This window comes from Protopterus annectens, chromosome 9.part0 (genome assembly GCF_019279795.1).
Source record: "Protopterus annectens isolate FY-2018-M chromosome 9.part0, PAN1.0, whole genome shotgun sequence".
Taxonomy (NCBI): Eukaryota; Metazoa; Chordata; order Ceratodontiformes; family Protopteridae; genus Protopterus; species Protopterus annectens.
The window spans coordinates 1,807,735,983-1,807,761,595 of NC_056743.1; the positions used below are offsets into that span (position 1 = coordinate 1,807,735,983).

Here is a 25,613-nt window from a genome sequence, read left to right on the forward strand (position 1 = left end):
ATATATATATGTTTTATATACATGTGGATTTATGCACTTTTTATATATTTATGTGTTTTTATAGGGTCTGTTATACTTCTGTTTATTCTGCATTCATAGATAGATTGTATTCAGAGTTTAGATGGAATTATATATTTCATATACCTTTAAATGAAGAATGTTTTAATTGATTTTGATTTTAATTGAACTTAATTGTTTGCCTGGATAAATCTGTGTATATAAAGACAATGTCAGTTTAGATGCTATGAGAGATCTGACGAAGCTACTTGCGAAAGCGCTTATCTGTGTCACAATAAATATTCCTGGATTTTCTGTATGTGGATCTACTTGACTTTTATTTTTACAAACATGGAATACTTGCTTTTGCTTCGTTCCATTCACTTTACTTTTACATTTGTTACTATATTTCACGGTAATGAGCATATTCCAGGTCAGCAGCAGTTCTTTTGGATTGTTCATTATTTATATAGATTCATGGGTGTTTACTAGGCTAACGACCACAAGGGCCAAGTTAAGCCTAGTCATGCAGCCCAAATCTCTGACAAGGTCTGGTACCCTTGATAAGTGTAAGCAGGGGCTTGGGAAATTAAACATTTGCAAGCAGGGCCTGGGGATGAACCATTTACAGGCTGCCTGTGTCCATTAAAGACATAGGTGCCAAACCATGGATGAATTTCCTGTTCTCTATCCAATTCTTCAAGTTACACTTGAATTGGGTTAGGGAGGAACTCTGCTTCACATGGATGAGTAGCCTGTTCCATAGATGGGGTAGTCTCTGGGATACATACCTGTCTCTCCAGCAGGTGCTATTTACATCACAGGCAAGGTTTAAGCCTTTAGAACAGGTAATTCTGGTGCTGTTTGGTCCATCAGAGTGGGGTCTTACAATGCTTTGTATGGCAGGCATAGATCTCCCCTCAACAGCCTGTAGGAGACAAAATACATGGATAGTGCCCTGAAGTGGTCTGCATAGGACATGTTAGTTATACCCTGTATTCTTTTAGTGAGGAACCTCTGTGTGACGTTCAAATTTTTGGAAATGCCTGGTTAGGTATATACCAAAGGGGACACTATACTCAATGACAGGTCTGATGAATACCAAATACAGTCAAACAATGACTTCCTTGGACCTAGTTGTAATACCTTTGTTTAAAGTTGCGCAACATAGAATGAGCTCCTCACTGCTGTAGATATGCAATGGTCAAAGGCCAGATTACTGTCTATGTGTGTCCCCAAGTCCCTGACTACTGGGTCAGCTCTTAGGGGTGTGCTATCAATACGATAGTTACCAGTGGTGGATGACTTTTCGAAAGATACTATTATGCAGTTCTTGGCATTTAATTTTAGTCCATGGCTCTGACACCAGTTGTTTGTCTGTGTCAGCCCTTCCTAGAGAACATTTGTGTTGGTGTGGGATTCAATGACAGCTCCTAGTTTGCAATCATCTGCAAATTTAGTTATCCAGAGGCCATTGACATTGGCCTTGACTTCAGAGAAATAAATGCCAAAAAGGTGCAGTCCCAGGACCGATCCCTGAGGGACTCTGCTTATGACTGGCCTCTTTGTAAATGTGGCCTCCCCCATTCTAACTTCCTGGGTCCTGTCTGTGAGACAGCTGGCTATCCACCTGGTGATATATGGGTTTGTATCTAACCTCTTCAGTTTGTCAACAATGGCTGAGTGAGGTATTGTGTCAAATGCCTTGGCCTGGTCAAGGTAGGCTGTGTGAACCATTTTGCCATCATCCATTGCTTTGGTGACCTTCTCAAAGAAGTCTACCAGGTTGAGTGGGCATGACTTGCACTTAATGAAACCAAACTGGGTTGGGTCCAGTGTCTGGAGGATTACTATGTCATCATTGATCATTTCCTTGACAATTCATTCCATGGCTTTGCATATGAGACTTATGCGTCTGTAGATGGCTCACCTATGGGCAGAGGGGTGACTGTTGCTGTTCTCCATTCATGAGGCACGAAGCCTGTTTGAGACTACAGTTAAATAGTGATTCCAGAAGGTCTGGTAGGTCATGTTTCATCCTATTTAGAAAGCATCCTGGGATATTTTCTGGGCCCACTCATGCAGTGTTCTTGGCCTTAGAGAGAGCATTAAGGAGCTGTTCCCTAGTGATAGCAGGGGGAGTTATATTTGATGATATTTCCTGAGGGAAGGTTAAGGGGAAGAGAGGGGTAAAGTTGGAGCTGAATCTGTCAGTCAGTAGGCTTGTTATATCCCATGGCCCTGCACATAGATAGATGCTTGTTCTCCCATAGCATTACTAAAAAATGGAACTCCTTACCTACCCATATTACCCAAATAGATTGTATAAATTATCATTAAAAACTTACTTTCTACATAACCTCAAATGCCAATGCAAATCAAACAAACCACCATAAAACCTTCACTACTTATTTCTAAACCAGTTCCATAGTTCAAAATAACTTTTACACTTGCAGCAACACAGCTCTATTACTGCTATAACTGTTCGGCAAAAACTGCCATGTTTCTTCATGCAATGCCAAAAAGAAACAACTCGAGCTTTGTACTGTACTACCAACTGTTATCTAAGTCTATATAAGTTCTAATGCAAACTGATAAGTTTTATATTGTGTAGGTATTCTACTTTTATAATTTTTTTAATTGTTGCATATTTCTGCTTTAAAAGAAAATTGTCAAGTGTCTATATTTTTATTTGACTGCATTAATTGTGGAGCTTTTCTCCAGGGCCTCCACTGAAAATGGGTTCCTGACCAGTGGACTTTCCCAGTGAACAAATGTCAATACATGTATAATAATAAACATTTGTGTATTGCCTTTGAAGTTGTGGACAAAGCTAAAAAATGCCTTGTGGTTGTCCTTGGCCTGGAAAGTCAAATTTACCTCAAATTTGTCTTTGGTAGATTTTATTTGTCCTCTGAGTTGTTTGTTTAGGTTTATGAGAGTGCTTTTATCCTGCTGGGTACTGCACCTTCAAATTTTTGCCATGATTTTCTTCCTTCTGTTATACAGCCTACTGATTTTGTGATTCTACCAGGGTGGCTAGTATTTTGAGTTAATTCTGTACTTCTTCCTGGTGGGCACAGCTGCCTCTATGCAGCTATTTACACGGGGTCTATATTATATTTTTGAAAGTTTCAAACATCAAACACCATATGGTCGACACCATATGAGCAATGTTTGAAATTTCAAAAATATAATAAAAAAAATAAAAAACTATACTTACCTAAACGCTGTAGGCAGGGGGGCAAACCCCCCTGCGCCCCCCACACCCCCACTACTTAAATATTCCTACTCCGAGATTGCACTGTATTGAAGTAAAGGGAAAATATTCCCTACGGTGATTTCTGTGTTACGCGCCCGACGTTTCGACTAATTGGGTTTGCTTAATATGCATTCACTGTTTACAATTTTCGATCACGCAACAGGAACCCACTAACACGCTTGTATAACGTTTCTGTGAACAGTTCTGCATAGGCAGCAGTGTTCTCAGGGTTCATGGGGGCTTGAAATTTTGCTAGGTTATCACTTAATAACACAATGTTAGCCTTAGAGTAGTTCCTGAATATTCCAGGGTTAGCTGGGGTTACAGGTTTTATTTTTACTTCAAAGAAGACCACTTGTGGTCTGACCTTACTATAAAAGACATTATACTAGGGAGTGTGCAGCACTCTCCCATATAAGGGAGGACCAGATCCAGCAGGGTTGCACCCCTGGTTGGTGTATTGACAATCTGGTCCAGGGAGTTTGTGTTTACAAAATCCAGGAATCTCTGTGTCTGTAAGTTTGGTATCATATAGGATTCCCAGTTAATGGTGGTGCAATTAAAGTCACCCATAGATATGATATTGGGTTGGATGGTGAGTGTTTCCAGTAACTTTAAATACAATGTATGGGTTGCCTGGGTCATAGAGGAGGACCTATAGCTTGCAAGGAAATGATATTGGATTTTGCCTATGGTGATTTGAACTTGGAGAAGCTCAAGTGCATTGTGCTGTTTGACCAGCCTTGAGGTATATTTATTTTTGAGGTAAATCAAGACATCTTCATCTTTAACCACTGCCTGTGAAGTAGCTGGTCTAAATGTGAGAAAGGCATTATAACCTTGTACTATTGGTATGCACACTGTGGTTTTAAACCAAGTCTCAGTGACCGTACAGACATCAGCATTCTCTAGGGTGAAGAGAGCTTCAAGGGAGTACAGTTTTTTGTTTAGACTCCTCGCCTTGAGCAGTAACACCTTTAGATTTTCTTGGTTTTGATTTGCTATATTGGAAGTACTTTCAGTTTGGCATTGCTTAAAAAAGGCACTATGGGGAAGACAATGTTTTAGCTAATATTGGAAAGCCTAGAGGGGAGAGGTGCAGACCATTCCTGGCAAAGCGGTGTAGTCTGTTGGCCGTCTCCTTCCATGCTAACAAATATTGTACCCCCTTAGAATTACACCAGAAACTAAGCCAATTATTAAGGTCAGTCATCTTTTGTTTGTACTGTAGCATAATCCTTGGAGAAGGTAAAATACTGCTCACTGTGAGGCTTATACCAGCCTGGGACACATATTCCAAAACTTCCATGATGTCTCTCTTCGTATAGTCTAGGAAGGTATGTCTATGGTCATTTTCACTCACATGACCAATGACTGAGTCATACTGGTACTTGTAGTCCAATGACTTGAGTGCATGTGTAATGTGGTGGATCCTAGCCCCTGATAAGCAACTGACCATGATTTTCACCTTACTCAACTCAATGATTTGCTAGAAAACCACACATTTTATGAGGAAAAGACCAAAAATATGAAGCAAAAATCTGGACATTCTGCAAAAATCTGGACAGTTGATAGGTATGATTATAAATCTCTCTTTAAGTGTGTTATAAAACTAAGAAACAACACCCTACATTGCTCTAAACTTATTCAAAATGACTCTTCCTATTCTAACCCAACAGAGGCTGCCAATATCCTTGGGAACATACTCAATGTCAACTTTACCATTGAGGCTTCTGTCCAAAGCCCTGAAATACCTGAATACCTTTCTCACCCAGTTATCTCTACAGATCATTTACTGAAAGTGCTAACAAAGACCAAAACATACTTTCTCCATGGGACCTGCCAATGTACCTGGTTGCTTAATTAATAATTTTAAACTGCCCTTGCAGATTCACTCCTTAAACTGTTTAACCTAAGTTTAACTACTGGTTTCATCCATGATGAGTGGTACACTCCAGTTGTGATGCCTGACATAAGAGTGACCTTACAACCAACTTATTTGTCTTTCAAGCCTCATTTGCACAGCCATGGTGCATATTATAAGTCACATCATAAATTGCAATATGAAAAATCTTATTCAGCTTGACCCCAAAAGTTTGGTTTATGAAGGCTAGATCCTGTCTACTGAATTTAGTATAATTTTTTCAAAGGGTTACAGAGTCTGTAGATGGTGGTCATCTGGTACAGATGGTGTATCTTCACCTGGTCAAGGTCGTTGACACTATTTTCCATGCTGGCATCATACAGATGCTAAATGTGTTAAAATCAATCCATATATGGCTGAAAGACATAACCCAGACAATGCAAGGTGGAGGCACCTCATCAGAATGTATGAAAGTTCCCAGCAGTCTCACTCAGGACTGGGTGACAGGACCTCTCCTTTTTGGCTTTTACTTTCAGTTCTCTAAGCAGAAAGCCAAAACCTCTGGCTAACAAAGTTTGCAGATGACTGAAAACTAGGGATTATTGTTAAGTCACTCTCCGACACCCAAACCCACCAGCATAAATATTCTCTCTCTCTCTGGTAAACACTTGATGTATTACAAATGGACTCAAACTAAATGCTAAAAAGTGTAGTGTTGTCTCTTTTAGAAGAAAGGCCCTCACCTCATAATTCTGTATGAACTGGCCACTACAAAACAAAAATATAGTTGGGGACCTAAGAACTTGGGTTGATAACTCCTTCTCTTTTGACCACCGTGTAAAATGGTTGTCAGGAAATCCTTTTATTTAGCACAGTTAATTGCAAAAGGAATATCTTGAAAGTCTAAAGAGGTAATCTAATCATTCCATTACCGTCAGCATTGATTAGAGAAATTACTGAGTACAATGCCCCTTTTGGGATATATCTCACTGAATGTATCAGACAATTAGAAAAAAATCCCAAAAGGTTCCTAACCAAACAAAAGATCACAGATCTAAAGTCCTTGAGCTTTCAACAGAAGCTGGAAGTTATGTCTCTTTAGTGTCTCATATACTTTGAGGGGAAATATTTCTATTACTTAATGTACTATAACAGACTTGGTCATCTTGGACCTCCTGTATCTCTGCAAGCCCAATGGCAACATCAGTACTAGAACCAATTACCTAAATATTCACCAAAGATAAATAAAACATGGTCATGTGACAAGTTTATAACTACCTCCCAAACCTCTGGAATAAATATCCCCTGCATGTTAAGCAGTGCAAATCACTATCTTCCTTTAAACATAATCAAGATGACTGGATGAGTGTTCACAAATTTACTACAGGACTGACTGATGTCACCCTCCTGGAGAAAAGAGTCATGGCATGAAGGAGGTTACTGGCAAGGCATAAATGATCAAAAGAATAAATGGCCTTGGAATATCTATGAAATCTATCTATTAAAAGGGTTGTTCCTTTAAGTAAATGGGTGAACATAAACCAAGAATATTAAACAAGAGTAAGACAATTGGGACTTCTAGATGTAAAACTTAAAGCTTTGTATATATGTAGTAGATATATATTTTTTAGATTATATATATTTTAACTGATCTGATGAATAATGTAATTCATGAAATAAATGAATTTTACACATGGAATCATGCTACTGTACTATACTTAGCAATATGTGAAACCCTCACAACATTTTATATAGGCAGAACATCACACAAGCTGTTTCTAAGTATAAGGGAATATTTATATACCAGTTAAAACAAATAACTACTATAATGCCTAATATGGATGTAAAGAAACGTGTCAGTTTTACTTAGTTTTAGGGTGTGATAACGGTAGAGTTGGTGATTTTGAAAATAAGTTAGCTAGAAAATAAACAAAATGACAAGTTTTGCTTAAATGCATATATTTGCCTCCAGGTTTAGATGAAGTTGTTAAAAATGAAGGTGAATTTTATAGTTTTACATTATGGCTTTTTAGTAATGTTTACATTATATAGGTTTATTTAAAATGCTCATATTGGTTGAATTTGGTGATGGTGTCAGGATATTATTTTTAAAATAAGTTGTTGAATCAGTGTTTTTCATCTGAAGAAGTCCTTTTGAATGGTAGATGACAGCGTTTAGTAACTATTGAGTAAAGACTTAGTGCAGACTTCTTGCTGTTGCTTTTATATATATATATATATATATATATATATATATATATATATATATGTATATATATTTATATATATATATATATATATATATATATATATATATATATATATACATACATACATATGTGTGTGTGTGTGTGTGTATATATGGATCTATGTTAGATTTTTCAAAGTTTCTAAACAATTCATATGGCCGACACCGTATGATCAAAGTTTCAGAACTTCAGACATTAAAAACAAAAACAAAAAATCCTATTTTTAACATTTTTTGCTGGATGTCAAGCACCCCTTCACCCCCAACCCCAGCTAATTAAATATACCAACTCCGAGATTGCACTATATTGCAGAAAAGGGTAAATTTCCCATTCCACTCTGTACTGCGATCTCCATTCAAAACGTTCAAAATTTCAACACTTCGATCATATGGCCCCAACCATATGACTTTCAGTTTTGAAACTTTGATAGTCTGATAGGGATCCATATATATATATATATATATATATATATATATATATATATATATATATATATATATATATATAAACATAGGAATAGACTGTGAGCTACACACACACATACAGACCACAGATGTAATACAAACATAGCTGAGCCAATACAGTTCATTCAATTCATTGTTTCTATCTTTATTTTGTTATTTATGGTATTTTGTTTGTTAGTTTGTTTTTTTTCTTAGTTATCCAACTGTGTTTTGGTCCACTTTCATAGGAAGCCCTGGAAGAAAAGCTTCAATACAAGTATCATATTACAATTAAAAATTAGAGTATTACTTTAGGCAAAAAAGAATGAATGAATGAATGAATGAATGAATGAATGAATGAATGAATGAATGAATAAATAAATAAATATTACAGATGTGGATACAAAAAATATGCCTAAGTAAAACATGATATAATAAATTTGACTACACATAATCAAATAATGTGTTTAAAATACAGAAATCTGCCTAAACATAATACGATTGGATATCAGTTCACAAAATACAATGTTAGAGGTTACAATCACTTGAAAAGGCAGTAGGCTGCGCTCTGGTAGGGGTTAGTTAAGTAGGAGGCTACCTTCTTAGGATATATGCATCATACCGTATAGATCTCGATGCTATTAAAACGCTGAGATAAGGGAAGGAAAGTGGATTTGCTCCATTAACTCCAACTGCTCAAGCTTCACCAACTTTGTCAGTCACTCATGCGGTACTCATGGTCGGACTTTTAAAAAGAGTGTTTTCCCCCTGCTCCTCCTGACATGATGTCTCATCCCCAATTGTAGCCAAGGTTGCACAAACTCAGGGAAAGTACATTTTCATATATGATCTGCGTATTTGAGTGTCTTGCACTCAATTTACAGATAAGTGTTCAGCTGTGAGCAGTTGTGCCTTCTGTGGAAGGTTGATCCAAAATCTCCACTGGAATTGCTGGCTGTGGTTGTTTTCAGAAGCACCTTGTGAGATGAATTTAAGTTTTAATACAAGATTACACAGTTCAAGGCATCAAGGAGGGGTATATTTTAGATTAGGGTATAGAACTTTGTGGGAAGTGTATATTTCACAGTGATGCATACAACTTTTGAAATTTAGCCAAGATGGAGTATTTAGCAATGTGCAGTGATGAGTGTTTTTGTCTGCCTAAGATTAACTTGGCTTAAACTACAGTAGAATCGGTCAAGGTTCATTACTAGACAGTGTGTAATGAGTACCTAGATGACAGACTTTAAAACAAAAAAAGGAGAACAAGCTTAGGTACAGTATGTAGGCTGGTGACAGAAAATGATAGACTGTTTAAAGGCTGCTTTGTGAAATATTTCATTTTTTAGGTTGCCAGGACTTGCACTTCAAGGGAAAGTATATCATCTAGGATATAACCTAAATCTTTTTTTTCTTTTTGGTTAGCATGGTGCATTTTTGCACCTGTGTCTGTCATTTTGATGTGTAGTACAGAGGATTTTGATATTTTGTAAAGACTAGAGCAGAATAGGATTGACTTTGCATGGGTATGTTCTGCAGAAATGTAGCTAGGGAGGAGTGAAGGAGGCAGCCATCATGGGTGAATGGTGCTATGGGGCTTAGTTGCAGTATTTGCATTCATTTCCATTTAGGCATTTTCGTGTTCACTCAGCATTTAAAACAGTTAAGAATCCCATTCTCTAAAATATTTTTAAAGGAGAACTTGCCCTAAACAATTAAATTCATTGAATTACTTGTGATGTGGCAATGCGGTGGTGGTGCTGCGGTAGCATTGTCGCCTCACAGTAAGAAGCTGTCCGGTTTGATTCTCAGCTAGAGCATCTTCTCTGTGGAGACATGTGTGAATGGGCATACCTTCGTTGAAGGTTGTGCGTCAGGGCTGGCAACTCGGCACGTAAAAATCAACTGCCAATCATTAGCGGACCGGAGTTCTGCTGTGGCGACCCCTAACCGGGAAAAGCCGAAAGACACAACAACTTGTGATGTGGCAATAAAAAATTAAGACTTTAAAACCTAAAACATCAAATCCTGTCTATCTTAATTTTTTACTGCCACATCACAAGTGATTCAATGAATTTAATTGTTTAAGTTCTCCTTTAAGAATGTTTTAGAGAATGGATTTTTTAACTGTTTTAATTGTTGAGTGAACACAATTTGTTACTTATGATTATTTAAACATTATTTTTTACTGAGTTAGCTATCTGATGAAGTTCCAGTTGGAATAAATAAACGAAAGCGCTCATTTTATATTACCAACTTGTCGATGGCATTTATTTTGCCAATCTATCCTATTGTTCAAGGTTTTTCTGCAGTTTTTTTTTTTTGGAATAAAGAAGGCCTATGTCATATTGACAATAATATCCAGATAATATTACCTTCGCATACAGCTGTATGTTAATGTTCACTTTTGTAAGAAACTTCTCTGTATGGAAGATTTTCAATCTTACACTGTTTTTTTTTGGACCTACTATACTGGTTTAGTTGGTTGTTTGAGACGTCAGGGATACCATGGAGATTACTTGCTTTTTAATGTTCACTTTTCTAACCAAATCTTAATACTTAAGTGTATTATGTAATTTGCTTCACAGGTTGAAGAGTTAAAATAGGAGGAAAGATAGACTACTTGGCTCTACAAGGCATGTGCTTCTGTATACATGTCCAGTTTTCTGTGGCTCTGTAAACAGCACCAGTAAAGTACAGTTGTGTACACTTACCATAAATGTAGATGTTGGAGTGTATTCACTGTTGCAATCATCACACTTAGGTTATCCTGCCAGGGTAGCCCTCAGTCAGCCCGAATACCAGAGGCTTAGTATTTCTGCATTGGCTGCTGTCACTCCAGGACTGACATCAGGTCATCAGTGGTATAAAATCAGGCAGCTGATGAATTACATCAGTTTTTCTTGCCCTAAATGTCAGAAGCCCCCCAAATAGGGAGCCAGGCTATGGTGGAAGAACACCACCAGTAGAAAGTAAATACCAAAAATCCCTGTAACGAGTGGGGAAGAGAGAGAGAGAGAGAGAGAGAAGGGGGATGGAGGATGGGAAACCAGGACTGCAACAGTTAATACACTTGAACATCTACATTTATAGTAAGTGTACACAACTGTACTATGTTCTTTGTGTTTCACTGTTGCAGTCATCACACTTGGGTTGATTCCCAAAGCTGAAGAAAAGGGTGGAGGCAGTCAAGTAGACTGGGGCTGGCTAGGATGCCCTGCAAGACTGTGGTTGCAAAGCCTGCCTTGGATTTGGAGAAGATAGGCAGGTAGTAATGCTTGAAGGTATGAACAGAACTCCATGTTGCAGCCTCCAGAATGTCCCTGGTAGGGACCCCTCTGAGAAAAGCTGCAGAGGTGGAGGTTGCCCTGGTGGAATGTGTCCTGACCCCCCTTAGGGGTATTTGTAGCAGAAATGGATACAGTGTGCTATCCATTTGGAGATTGTTTGTTTGGATATGGCCTTAACCTCTGCCCCTGCTGTAAAGCTGACTAGCCATTGGTCAGTTTTCCTAAAAGATTTAGTCCTATCCAGGTAGAATCTGAGCTGTCTGTGCACATCTAGAAAATGCAGAATCCTTTCCCCCTTGTTTTGTGGGTAAGGGAAAAAGGTGGGCAAATGAATAGATTGGTTGAGAGCCACACTGGACACCACTTTAGGCATGAAAGTTGGGGAAGTCCTGAGGGAGACCCTGTCAGCATGAAAAATGATGAAGAGCTCTACTGCCATGAGTGCTTGTAGTTCTGAAACTCTTCTAGCTAAAGTGATGGCCAGAAGCAAGGCTGTTTTCTAAGAGAGGAATTTTATCTCTATTGAATCTGCAGGCTCAAAGTGGTGTAGTGTGAGCTTTTTCAACACAAGGTTAAGGTCCCAAGCTGGGGTAGGAGCTCTTCTGGGTGTCCTTAAATTGTTAGCCCATCTTAGGAACTGTTTGATGAGAGGGTGAGAAAAGAGAGATGGCTCTGTGCTGTAAGGAGCAGAGATGGCAGAGGCATGAATTTTAATAGAAGAGTAGGATAGGCCCCTGTGTAGTAGGTCTGCTATGTAATCCAGGATGAGAGGTAGGGAGGGCTGTGCTGTTTCAGCTCCTTTAGCCTGGATCCAGGTGCAATAACTTTTCCACTTGTCAGCATGGGATTTTCTAGTGCTGGGGCATCTGGCCTCACGTATAACATCCAGGACTTGCTTGCTTAGACTGGCAACTGGATGAGAGGTCAGGGAATAAGCCAGGTTGCCAGGTTCAGGGTCTGCAATTGTGGCTGCATGATATCTCTGTTCTGCTGGATCAGGAGAGTTGGGATCTGAGATAGGCGCCATGGTGGCAGGGGTGACAGACTGCGCAAGAGTGGTTACCAGTGCTGGCGTGGCCAGTCTGGGGCAATCAAGATTGTTCTTGGTTTTTCCTCTTATTTTGAGTAGTACCCTTGAAAGTAGAGGGAAATGTATAGATCGAAAGGTTTACCCATTGGAAGGACAGGGCATCCACTTTCCAGGCCTTGCTGTGAGGTTCCCTGGTGCAGAATTTGCTGAGCTGGTGATTGTAGTGGGAGGCAAAGAGGTCCACCTTTGGGGTGCCCCATTTCTGGGTTATAAGGTTGAAGGTGCTGTGGTCTTGCTGTCACTCATGTGGGTCTAAGAGGTTTCTGCTTAAGTTGTCTGCCAGAGAATTTTGGGAGCCTGGCAGAAATTGTGCTAGCAGGTGAATTTGCATGACTGAAGCCATGTGCCAAAGGGTCATGGCAAGCCTGCAGAGGGGATAAGAATGAGTTCCTCCCTGCTTGTTGATGTACCACATCACTGTGGTGTTGTCTGTTTTGATTAGTAGAGGCCCTGGGGAGAGTAGTGGTCTGAAAGCTGTCAAAGCATGCTGAACAGCAAGCATCTCTTTTTGGTTGATGTATGGATGTATTTGATTTGGGCTCCAATGGCCCTGAATGCACTTGTCATCCAGGTGTGCACCCCAGGCATAATCTGATGCGTCTGTGGTTAGGGTCTGGGTGGCATGGTGTTGTGAGAAGGTAAGAACTTGTTGTGGTTGCATGCTGCTGCCCACCAAAGAAAATCTTTCCTTAGACAGGATATCATAGGTATGATAGTTTCCAGGTCCTGAGAATGCTGACACCAAAGGCTTTTTAGGTACCATTGAAGTTTCCTCATATGCAGTCTGGCATATGGAATGAGTAGAGTGCAGGATGCAATGAACCCGAAAGCTTGCAGGATTTTCTTTGTAGATAACTGGGATCTGGTGGCTAGTTGAGAGAAGTATACTGTCAGATAGGCTTGTTTTTCTGGAATAAGGAATGCCATCTGGGAAGCTGTGTCCAGGCTTACTCCCAGGAATATAATTTATTGAGTGGGTACTAGTTTGAATTTCTTTCCATTTATAGTGTACCCCAGGGAGGTCAGTAGGTGCTTTACAAAAGTCAGGTGCTGTATCAGCTTTTCCTGACTGCCTGAATCAGGCAGTCATCTAAGTAGGGGTAAATTTGAATATTCCTTTGTCTGCAAAAAGCAATGGCTGGAGCCAGGCATTTTGTGAAAACTCTGGGAGCAGTGAATAAGCCAAAGGGAAGCACAGAGAACTGAAAGTGCATAGATCCTGCTCTGAAACATAGATATTTCTATGCACAGCTATACACAGCACAGTACTGCCTCATGAGAAACAAACCGGCTACTGACCTGGGTTGCGGAACCTTGAATTCACGTTATCCTCACCACAACTAGTGAGTGCTGTTTCAACACTGACCAGTTCTGAGGATGGAAATGGAGCTAAAGAAGTTCATAAATGATAACTTTACAAGAGCTACTGGGTCTTGATAACTGGACTGTGATTTGTGAACCCCTTATCCACACTGCAACCGTCTGACCTGTACTAGGTCTTGGGTTTATTACCCTGTCCAGGATTGCTGCCTCTTCCCCAAGCTAAGGAACATATCCAGACCTCTATGGGCATCATTCCCCTAAAAGATACAAGAAAGTACATTTTATACTGACTGTTTGTTAAAGATACACTTGTTATTTCACCCCAGGTGCATATTGTAAACTCCCTAGCCAGGACAGCCAGCAGCCAAACCTTTCTGTCCTCCCAACCAACATAGCTTCCACTCTTATAGCCTCCTTATACTACTCCTGTGTCACCCTACCTTAACACATTAGAGCTGCTAGCCCTGCGAGTAGCCTTGGTTGCAGTACAGCCTTTGCCCACTAGGTGGCACCCTCCTCCCAGGTCTATTCTTCTTGCATAACTATTCTCCATTCTTATAATTTTACTCTCGGACATCCACTTCACACTATATTTACCTATCTGATAGACCCAATTTTACCCCACTATTTATCATATATTTTTCAACTGCACAGTTTACTATCTCCTTTAAACTTACCCTAACAGTCAGCACTCCACTGACTGTTTTCCCTGAATTTAGTCCTTCTCTGGCTCTTTCTCTGCTTCCTAAACTACCTTGCCTCAACTCAGTCACCTCCCTGCTAGGACTATACCTTCATACCCCTGCCTACCTATCTGTCTGCTCTCTTCTCGTTTCTTGCCCCTCCCCCCTCTCTCAAGTCTACCTACGTCAGCTGTTGAATCACTATAGAATGTCTTTTTCCAGCCTACCCTACAGGAGCAGCGTACTGCTCACTTCCGGTCTGTACCTGCACTAACCCACTACACTCCTCCCCATTCTACCCTATTTCCTCACCTAACCCATAAATATACCCGATCCCAAGTGGCGCCATCTTTAATCTTAGAGTTACCCCAGGCTGCTGTGCGTTCCTGCCTCCGGTGTTCCCTCCTTGTGTAAGTGATCTTAATTGCTGTATTTTGCTTGATGAGAACTTACTATAGTGTGTGTAACTGTCTCTGTATAAATACAAGCCATATTATCTCATTGTGAATGGTGTACTAGCTGCTTTGTCTCTAGTGGAAACTATATGTTTACTGTTTGTACCACGTGGAGCTGATGCGTGTTGTATTTGACTAATGAGGACATGCTATAATGTGAGTAATTGGTTTCCGTATAGATGCATGTTCAGCAAGGTCAGGGTAGCGTTCTAGCACTGATTATCTTATATCCAAGGGCTGCTTTGCGAACTATCTTGGTCGCTGTTCTACTTTTACAAGGATTATAGCTGTATAATTAACGCTGTAGACTGCGTATGCTCTGGTTAATGCAATCAATACATGCTAAGAGGATCCGATATTTATTTAAACTCAAGAACACCGGGTTAGAGTAGCTCCATTGACTAGCCTCCAGTTGAGTGGTTTACCTGACATACAGTAGGATATTAAAGCTGTATTAAGACTCCTAGGGCTAATATGATTAAATACAGCTAATTGATTACATTCTAAGAGGAAGCAGTACTTACTTTAACAAGATTACACCATGTTAGAGTTCCACTCTGTAGTCTGGTCTACATATGTGTACTATAAAATGGGGTGTTATAGCTGTATTTACTCCCTTGGCCAGAACGCTAAACCTGGTTTAGCGTTCATGTTATGCTGGCCTTAGTTAAATAGCGTTAACTACAAAGGGGTTCTTTCCTTAACAAGAGAGTTCAGGCAGTATTTAGTGAACAATAGAGTTCAAGCAGTATTCAGTGAACAAGTACTCACACATCTAACACCCTTTCTCAATTCTGGGCTACTGTAATCTGCACCATGCTATGTATGGTCGCTTAATGTATTCTTCTACTGCTTTATTTTAGCGGACCTATAGAGTTGTTGTTAAGCTGATAGTTAGACCTTACTGTATTAAAGTCTCACTAGAAACTGCATCTATCTTGCACATAATTGTTGCTGTTGTTGTTGTTGTTGTGTCTTTCGGCTTTTCCCAGTTAGGGGTCGCCACAGCGGAGCTCCGGTCCGCTAATGATTGGCAGTAGATTTTTACATGCCAAGTTGCCAGCCCTGATGCACAACCTTCAATGAAGGTATGCCCATTCACGCATGTCTCCACGCAGAAGACGCTCTAGCTGAGAATCAAACCGGACAGCGTCTTAACTGTGAGGCGCAATGCTACCACAGCACCACCACCATGGCCTTGCACATAATTGTACTAACCTAAAAGAATATTTGGAATAACAACGAGTGTATTCTTGGTTAATGTGATTGCAAATGTACTGTCTTTACTAGTAATTTGCTTAGAGTGTGTGTTAGTCCTACTGCTTACATCACCACTTTTTCTCTCCCTTTGTGTACCCAGCACTGCAACCGCCTGACCTGTACTAGGTCTTGGGTTTATTACTCTGTCCAGGATTGCTGCCTCTTCCCCAAGCTAAGGAACATAGCCAAACCTCTCTGGGCATCATTCCCCTAAAGGATACAAGAAAGTACGTTTTATACTGACTGTTTGTTAAAGATACACTTGTTATTTCACCCCAGGTGCATATTGTAAACTCCCTAGCCAGGACAGCCAGTGGCCAAACCTTTCTTTCCTCCCAACCAACATAGCTTCCACTCTTATAGCCTCCTTATACTACTCCTGTGTCACTCTACCTTAACACATTAGAGCTGCTAGCCCTGAGTAGCCTTGGTTGCAATACAGCCTTTGCCCACTAGGTGGCACCCTCCTCCCAGGTCTATTCTTCTTGCATAACTATTCTCCAATCTTAAAATTTTACTCTTGGACATCCACTTCACACTATATTTACCTATTTGATAGATCAAATTTTACTCCACTTTTTACCATATATTTCTCAACTGCACAGTTTACTATCTCCTTTTAAACTTACCCTAACAGTCAGCACTCCACTGATTGTTTTCCCTGAATTTAGTCCTTCTCTGGCTCTACCCACTCCGTTCGCCCTGCGGGCTCACTCTGTTCCCCTACCCTGCTCCCAATTTCCACACACCCCCAGTACTCCTAAACTTATCCTAACCCTAACCACACCCCCTACTTAGTTGGCCGTTCCCACCAACCACATTCATCCTATCACAACTCATCGTTTCTAGACACCCATCCCCCTACTCCCAATTCACCTACATTCAATCTCCTCTATCACCACACCCATACTCTCTTAACTCATCTACTACCCCAGCCACAATGTATCCACTAACTCCCACCTTATCTCTAAAACCTAGACCATTGTACTACCTCATACCCCCACTTATAATACTTTATCTTTTCATCACCTATGAATTCCACTGCCTGCCTAACTCACACTATCCTACATCAATTACAACCACTAACATCCAAACACACACCCCTCCATTAATACTACCCCACCTCTTTACCTATTGTACTACTCCAAAACCTTTCCATTCTATACTACCTACATACTTAAACCCAAGGACTAAAAACTATTACCAACTCCTATTAAAGTTCACCAAACTCATAAGGAGTATATTATCTAACCTCATAGCTGACGGCGACATCCACCCTAACCCTGGCCCAAACTCACCAGCTACCACTAACCCCATAAATAGTACTCCTATCAACCTAAGAAGCTCACATAATGCCCCCAAGTCATTTCTAGTCTGTCACCTAAATATCAGAAGTATAAATAAGAAACTCCATTACCTGCATGCCCTACTGGACATGCACTCCCCTGATCTATTCTGCCTTACAGAAACCTGGCTCAAACCCACTATCCCTGGTAATGAAATATTACCCCCCCCAACTACAATATAATAAGACTGGACCGTAAAGGTAGAAAAGGAGGTGGAGTAGCCATTCTATATAAATCCTCTCTCGAGATATCCACAATTAGCACCCCACAAGACCTAATAACTACCAACGTTGAAACAATCATCTCAAGAGTCCAACTTAACAAAAACAAATCTATAAACATAGTATGTAGCTATATTCCCCCAGGCAACAACATAAACACCTTAGAAAGCACCCTCCAATGGTTATCCACCATCCACCCCCAAGAAACAATCATTCTTGGGGACTTCAACATCGACTGGACAACTTGTTCAGCAAACTTCCCCACCACCCATATTAACTTACATGGTTTCTCCCAAACTATTACTACCCCTACCAGAATCAACAAGCCCAACAAAAAGGAAAGCATCCTAGACTGGATCTTAATAAATAACAAACCTCAGTTATACAAATCAGGCACCCTACCTAAAGACATGAGCGACCACCTCCTAACTTACATAATCAGGAAAAGAGATGACATGCCTCACCAAACCACCTTTAAAACCCTTAGGTATACAAAGAACTTTAACCTAATTAATTTCCAGGCCGATCTTAGCTCATGCAAATGGGCCAATCTTAAAATACTTCCCCTTGACCAAGCAGTCTTTGAATTCAACACCACATTCCTAGCCATCTTAGACAGGTATGCTCCCACACGTAGAATAAGAACCAAAAACAAAATAGCACCATGGCTAACCAATACTACTAGACAAAAACTTACTACTAGATATAGAGCTTGGACCTCATGGAGAGCCACTAAATCCCCACAAGCCCACATAACATTCAAACAAATCAGAAATGAAGCAAAAAGATCTATTGTGTTAGACAAGCAAAACTACTATTTCAATTTACAACAAAAGCACCAAAATCAGCCTCAAAAATTCTGGTCAGGTCTGAATAAACTGCTCCACCCAGGTAAAGCCTCTACCCCCACCTCCTCAGCTACCTTACAACTACCCCCAAATGTGTTGCTAATACCTTTAACACTTTCTTCACTGAAACTGTCAAGTCCCTAGCTAATAATCTATCTCCCTCCTCCTCTACTACAATCTCACCCACTCAGGTAAACATCCCCCTCTTCAAATTTGATCCTATCCCCACAGACTATATCAAATCCCTACTTAAGAAATTAAAACCTACCACCCTGGCAGCCGACCTACTTCCCGCAGAGTTTCTACAAAAGGCTGCTAATGTAATAGCTTACCCTATCTCCATCTTAATCAATCGTACTATCCAAGAATCTTATACCCCCTCCATCTGGAAAATTGCTCATATTATTCCACTTCATAAAGGAGGAAACTCCACTGAACTCTCTAATTACAGACCTATAGCCATACTATCTCCCTTAGCCAAAATAATGGAGAAATGCATACAGAAGCAACTTTTAACCCACCTTACTCAGAATACTCTCCTAGCCCCATCCCAGCATGGTTTCAGGCCAGCCCATAGTACAACCACTGCCCTTCTCTCCTTTTCTCACACAATAAATCATAACTGTAATCAGAATCTGCTCTCCTCTGCCCTCTTCCATGATCTATCAAAAGCATTCAATATGGTAAATCACCACCTACTCTTAGACTCTCTTAAATCGCTGTCCTTAGATAACCCAGTAATCAACTGGTTCCACTCTTACCTGCACGGTAGACAACAAACTGTTCTGTGGAAAGACAATCTATCCCCCTTTTACCTGTCACCCTTGGAGTACCCCAAGGTTCTATTCTGGGTCCCCTCATTTTCTCTCTATTCATCAATGACCTACCCAAAGTTATCCCACATGCAACTTGTATACAGTATGCAGATGATTCTACGCTTATCTGCTCTGCCTCCACTCCCACAGAATTACAATCTCTATCCCAAATCACCTTCAACAAAGTACAGAACTGGCTCAATTATTGTCATCTCTTATTGAACCCAAGCAAAACCAAACTACTACTTTTCTTTCCCACCCATAAACTAACATCACCAATAATTACAGTCTCTTCTAACAATGGCACCATAATTGCTCCTGAACCTTGCACTAAACTACTAGGAATAATCATTGATAACAATCTGACGTACGATGCCCATATAGACAAAACCATAAAAACAGTAAACATAAAAATAGGCTCCATGTATAGGATTAAGAAATTCTTAACCCCAACTACCAGAACCGCCATAGCTCGCACACATCTTCTGTCATCCCTTCTCTATGCCTCACCTATCCTCACAAATCTATCCAAATCAAACCTCAACAAAATCACCAGCTGCTATAACAATATAGCTAGATTTGCCACAGGCTCAGCCTACAGAACCCACAACTGTCAAAATCTTCACAAATTAGGCTGGCTAGAACTACCCAATCAGATATACTATAACCAACTCGTAGTTATTCATAACATCCTCTACCAACCTACCAGTACCCCTATTCTGACTAATAATATTACCCCCTACAGCAACCTAGCATCCCTCTGCTCATCCAACAGAATGCTAGTAAAACTGACCAAAGCCAACAACTCAGTTGGAGATTCCTTATTCTCCAACTCTGCTGGAAAAAAATGGAACTCCCTTCCTGCTGAACTAACCGCCACATGCTCCTTGCCCCAATTCAAAATATCTCTAAAGATGCACATGCACAGTGACTGGCTATGTCCATGTCTAAACCCTGACTAACCTGAAATATACCAAGACAAAAGTAAACCAAACTTAGCTCACAGAGGTGATTACCCTTTTATGTTCTTCCCACACCTTCATATTATACATTTCTCTACACCCTTAGAATTCTCTTATTCCATTATCAGGAGGATAACTTATTATTCTGCCCATACTAAATAAACTCCTTCTTACCTAACCACCTTTCTCTTAAATATCATCCTTACTTTCTAACTGAAAATCCTTTTTCTTTTATACACACTTCTGATATGTGATTGTTATCTCTGTATATTTATTCCATTACCAACAATGTTTTTATTCTTATCTAAATGTAACCTTGATTTGAATTTGTCACTGATTTTGTTAAATGTTCTTAGATTTCTCTGTAACCTCAACTTTAAGTGTCACTAAATTTCAATGTGGAGCTTTTCTCCCCGGGCTTCTGCTGAAAATGGATATGTATCCAGTCGGACTTTCCCGGTTAACAAATGTAAAATAAAATAAAATAAATAAATAAATATTTCCTGCAGGAATCCTTGATTAGGATGTGTAGATAGGCCTCTTTTAGGTCTAGGGTGGCTAACCAAACATCCTTGGATAGCATAGGAAGAAGCTGCTGGAGTGTGAGCATTTTGAATTTTGGTATCACCAGGAAGGTGTTTAGAACTGATAGAATGAGGATTGGGCACCAGGTGCCCTCTTTTGTGGGTACCAGGAAAAGTCTGGAATCGAAACCTTGGCCTACCTGCTCTGCAGGAACAGGCTGTATAGCCGAGAGCAGGGAATTGACTTGGTTTTGTGCCTCTGTCCACTGATTTGGAGGAAGATCTGGGAACCCCTTTGGGGTAGGTAGAGTGTGGAAATAAAATTTGTATCCCTGGGACACTATGTTGAGAACCCATCAGTCGTTGGTTATAGAGGCCCAGTTTTTGGCATGGGAGGAGAGTTTTTACTAGGGGCACAAGCAGGTGGGCAGAGGTAAGGGGTGGAGGTGTAAAGTCATTGTGAGTTCTTTCCATAAGGGGGTGGCTTAGCACTCCCTGTTTTTGAAGTGGAGGAACTCCATTGCTTAGATCTCTGCATTCCCTGGGACTGCTGTCTGGGGGGGGGGGGGTCTGCTTCCCCTAGGTCTTGTCTGAGTTGGTCTTGAGAGGGCCAGAAAGGACCATTGCTTGGAGGGGCAACGCCTACTGAACCTAGGAGGCCGGACCTGCAAGAAATCTTTAACTGTCTGCATAGATTTAGCTTTTTCTTCCATCTTTTTAAAGACCTCTTCTGCCTTGGTGCCAAACAAATTGTCTTTGTTCAATGGTGCGTCCAATAGTATTGATTTGACATGGTCTGGCAAGGTCTGTTCCTTAAACCAAATATGTCTTCTGAGTACAGAACCTGTGACTGCTGGCCTGCAGGATGCTTTTAGGGCATCAAAGCCACATTGCAAGGTGTGTTTAGTAACTTGGCTTGCAGAATGCATAAGCTCCTGTAATTCTTTATTTTCTACACAAGCCGGTAAGGTAGATATTTCTTGTTTAAGGTGTTCCATAGTATGTTGCTGGTATTTCAGCATGTGGAACTGACAATTTAGTGCTCTAATGGCAAGAGCTGCGGAGGTGTATACTTTTTTACCCCACCCTGTCTGAGGGGGTGGGATTCTTAGCTGTGGTTGCTTTTATTCCTTTAGGTCCTTGGGAGATGACCTCTAGATCAGTAGTAGGATTCTTGAAAAGAAATTTGGGAGAGTTAGGGACTCTGTAATACCTGTCAGGCTTCCTGGGAGCAGGAGGAAGGGTGTCAGGAGTTAAACTGGATTCCATAAAAACATCATCCATAACAGAAGGATTGGCTAAAGGTCTGTGCTGTGGTAAATCTAAGAATTCCCTTTTGGACAGAGGATAGTCCTGACACTCCCATTGGAAATGCTCCCTTAAAGTATGCAGGGTTTCACCAAATGAAAAATCCTGTGGAGTAGAGGCAGAAGGAATGGAGTCCTCTGCATCTGAATACTCATAAGCAGACAAGGGTTGCATGTCTTCATATTCAGAAACCTCAGTCATCGGACTCCTGATCAGATAAAACTGCTGGGGACAAGTCTCTTTTTCTTTTGGAAGGGGTAGGCTGGCTTCCCCTAATAAGCAAGATGAGGTCTTCCACCATTTTAAGTATTTGAGATTAAGGCATGGAAGCAGGTGCTTCAGCTTGGGTCATCAGTTTTTTAGGGGTAGTTTGTACCCTGGGCCTTAGAAACTTGTTAGTTTTAGACAGAACTGAAGACATGAAAGAAGTCGCCGGTTTGTGTCGAGTATCGGTAGTGCGAAGAACTTCCTCAGAAGCCGGTACTTGCTCAGCAGCTCCGGATCCATCCAAGGTAGAGACATCCACAGGATCCTTAGTTAAATAAGAGTCTTGGGCCATACTGGACTCCGAACGGGTCTCGGTAGCGGCCTGCGAATCCAGAGAAGCGGGCATCAGGGGCTGTGAAAGCGCCTCACTGAGGACCAGCGAACTAGTGACTAGCGTAACGGAAGCATCACTGGCAGTTTTGGACCTGTGCGGTCTGTCTCTGTCTTTTTCCTTACATTTTTTTGGAAGATCTGCAGTCAGATGGCTTACCAAAGCCATTTCGGAATACGGAGATCGAGAGCGAAAATATTTAGCTACAATAAGGGCTCAATGACATATAGTTCTGGTGTTGAACATAGCACAAAATTGTCAGTGTAGGACATCATGGTCTCAGCCTAAACAGGTTTTGCAGTAAGAATGGAAATCTCGGTGTGGTATTTGCTTTCCACAGGCGAGACAATTGTTAACTTTTTCTGACATCGGTTAGAGCAAGAAAAAAGGGTCCCTAATGGGGTACTTAGCTTTAGAAGACTTCAACTTCAATTTGGAAATGAAAACTCAGATAGCGGCCAACCAGCACTCATGCGAACTGCTTCTGCTTCAGTCTCCTTGGCAAGAAAGACTGATGTAATGGTATCGGCTGCCTGATTTTATACCACTGATGACCTGACGTCAGTCCTGGATTGACAGCAACCGATGCAGAAATACTAAGCCTCTGGTATCCGGGCCGACTAAGGGCTACCCCTGGCAGGATAACCCAAGTGTGATGACTGCAACAGTGAAACATGAAGAGCATCTTGTCTGGCTGGCTTTGCACATTTCTTTATTCTGTTACAATGTGTCTGCAGGTTGGTTATAAAACATCTGCTACACTAATAACTGAACTGAAGGCTGGCAAGGCTAATGCAATAATTATTTCGCATGTACTTGCTGCAATTTTTTTATGTTGTTTCCTTAACCTTCAATTTCTGTTTATGTTTCTCTCTGTTGTGTACTATGTGTTGTTGCTCTTAAAAGTTTAAGTGCAACATCCAAAAACCCAAAACTTTAAAAAGAGGCAAATAGTACATAGGAAATAAAAGCCAAAACATTTATGTTAACAATGTTCACCTCAATGTACTGTTTCAACTTGGGAATAAAATACCAATAGGAAAACCAGAAAAAAAAAAACAGGAAAATAGAAGTTATATTGTCAGTCTTTATTAAAATTTTAGAAGTTAAAGAGTTTATAAAAGGTACTTAATTTCCAGAATATTATAAACTATTGCTAAACTCATATTTGAATAGTTCCGTTGAAACTAACAACATTATACTAGTTTGTATCAGCTATGGCCAATTTAAAGTGTCTAGTTATGGTCTGAAAACTCTTATTTTTTGAAGGTATTTTTCCCTTTTTACCACAGCTGGTTTTCCTGTGCCAGAAATAAAGATATAACTCCATATCATATTTGAAGATGCACATTATTATTAACAAAGAACATGAGTTTCACCTTGTAATGTTCCCAGTTCCTGAAGAAATTGACAGATCCATCTTGTCGTCTCTGTATCACAGCCCATCCCCCACCTTGGTACTGCTGCTCACACCACACCTGCATCATCTGGTTCACGTTTACAGGTTTGATCAGATAAATCCCACTAGAAGCTCCACCATCTTGCAACACATGCTGGCAGTCCTGCCAAGGACCTGTGCATTGAGAAAGAGATGGAAAAGGTTATTGGTTACCACCACCAAGAAAGTAGAATGTTCTGACACTGCTGAGCTTATATCAAATATACGATCACATAATCCAAAGTCACAGAAAAACACTAAACCAGAAAACATCTTTGCAAGGTTACATTTTATAATTTAATTAAAGATGAGTGGCAAGCATTGAAGTCAATGAAACAGGAGTTAGTTGTATGTAAGGACGATAAAGGGAGAAATGTGGTTATTATGAATAGGACTTCTTATTTAGCAATGGGTTATGTACTTTTGAATAATGAAAATGACTACATGAAAATAGACCAGTATATGGGGGAAAGTGTCAATAAAGTGCTATTTGAACTGCTGAAGTGTGGGAAAAGATTAATTTTATTGAGGAAGGAAGATGTCGACTCATTATTTTATAAATCCCCAATTACAGCTATTCTTTACGCTGTTCCTAAAATACACAAATCGCTTCCTTCTTCTCCAAGAACTGTTATTTTTGGAGCAGATAGTTACACAGAGAGAATAGGGACATTACTGGATACGATTTTGAAAAACTTTGTTGTATTAGCACCATCATATCTTAAAAATCTTTCAGTTTGTTGCTAGGTTTTGTAGTATCTGTTGGGAATCCAACTTTTAATTGTTAAAAGTTAATAAACCTCCATTTAACATATTCATGGCATAAAAGCTGTCACTCACTATTTAGGTGAGGGTTTGTTTTCTTCCGATGTTTTATCTATATTACATTTTTGTCTGTAACCTAATGTCTTTACTTTTGAAAAAGATTTTTTTTATAGAGGAAAGATACAACTGTGGAAGTCACCTATGTCCCTGCTTTGCAAATATTTTTATGGCTGATTTTGAAAGAAAGTTTACGTAGATACGTTTATGATAATGTTGTGGAATATGTTAGATACATTGCTGATCTGTTATTGTTATGCCAAGGTGATAAGCAGGTGGAGGTTTTGTTTGTATGTTAAATAATAACACCTGGGCCTTGGAATTTGATTAAGATTTGACTGATGTGTCAGTTAATTTTTTTGAATGTTGCACTAATAGGTAGAGTTGGTCTGACTCTAACATTGAAATTACACAGGAAAGAAACCTCAGCCAATAATGTTGTGCATGCATCTAACTCCCATCCATTAGATTTGCTTTTCTACTTAGATAAAAAGATAGTTCCCTCTACTACTGACTTCATTAAGTTACAGACATGTGAGCTTTTCGATAAATAAATGAACACCAAATACAAGATGTGTCTCAAATTGGTTTTAGAATTTTGTAGTTTCTGCTAATGTTAACCTTGAAAATTTGTTCACCATACTTATTCTTTCTCTACATTTGCTACTACAGAAGGTGAAGAAGGAGGGTAATTTAACATATTAAACTGCAAAATTTAACTCTGAGCTCTTTAACCTATAATGGGATAACCACACCAGCTTTACACCTCATGATTATTTTACTGTTAAAAACATACATTTTATCTGTTATGTAGT

General features: G+C 40.0%; 1 protein-coding gene across 1 annotated transcript in view; it reads right to left on the minus strand.

Moving 5' to 3' along the window:
* Window positions 1–25,613, minus strand: part of ANGPTL6 (angiopoietin like 6) — a 651,446-nt gene that overhangs the window by 106,016 nt on the left and 519,817 nt on the right. Inside the window, exon 4 of the mRNA XM_044084678.1 lies at window positions 23,918–24,111. Coding sequence (XP_043940613.1) covers window positions 23,918–24,111 — 194 coding nt within the window. The remainder of the gene's footprint in view (window positions 1–23,917; window positions 24,112–25,613) is intronic.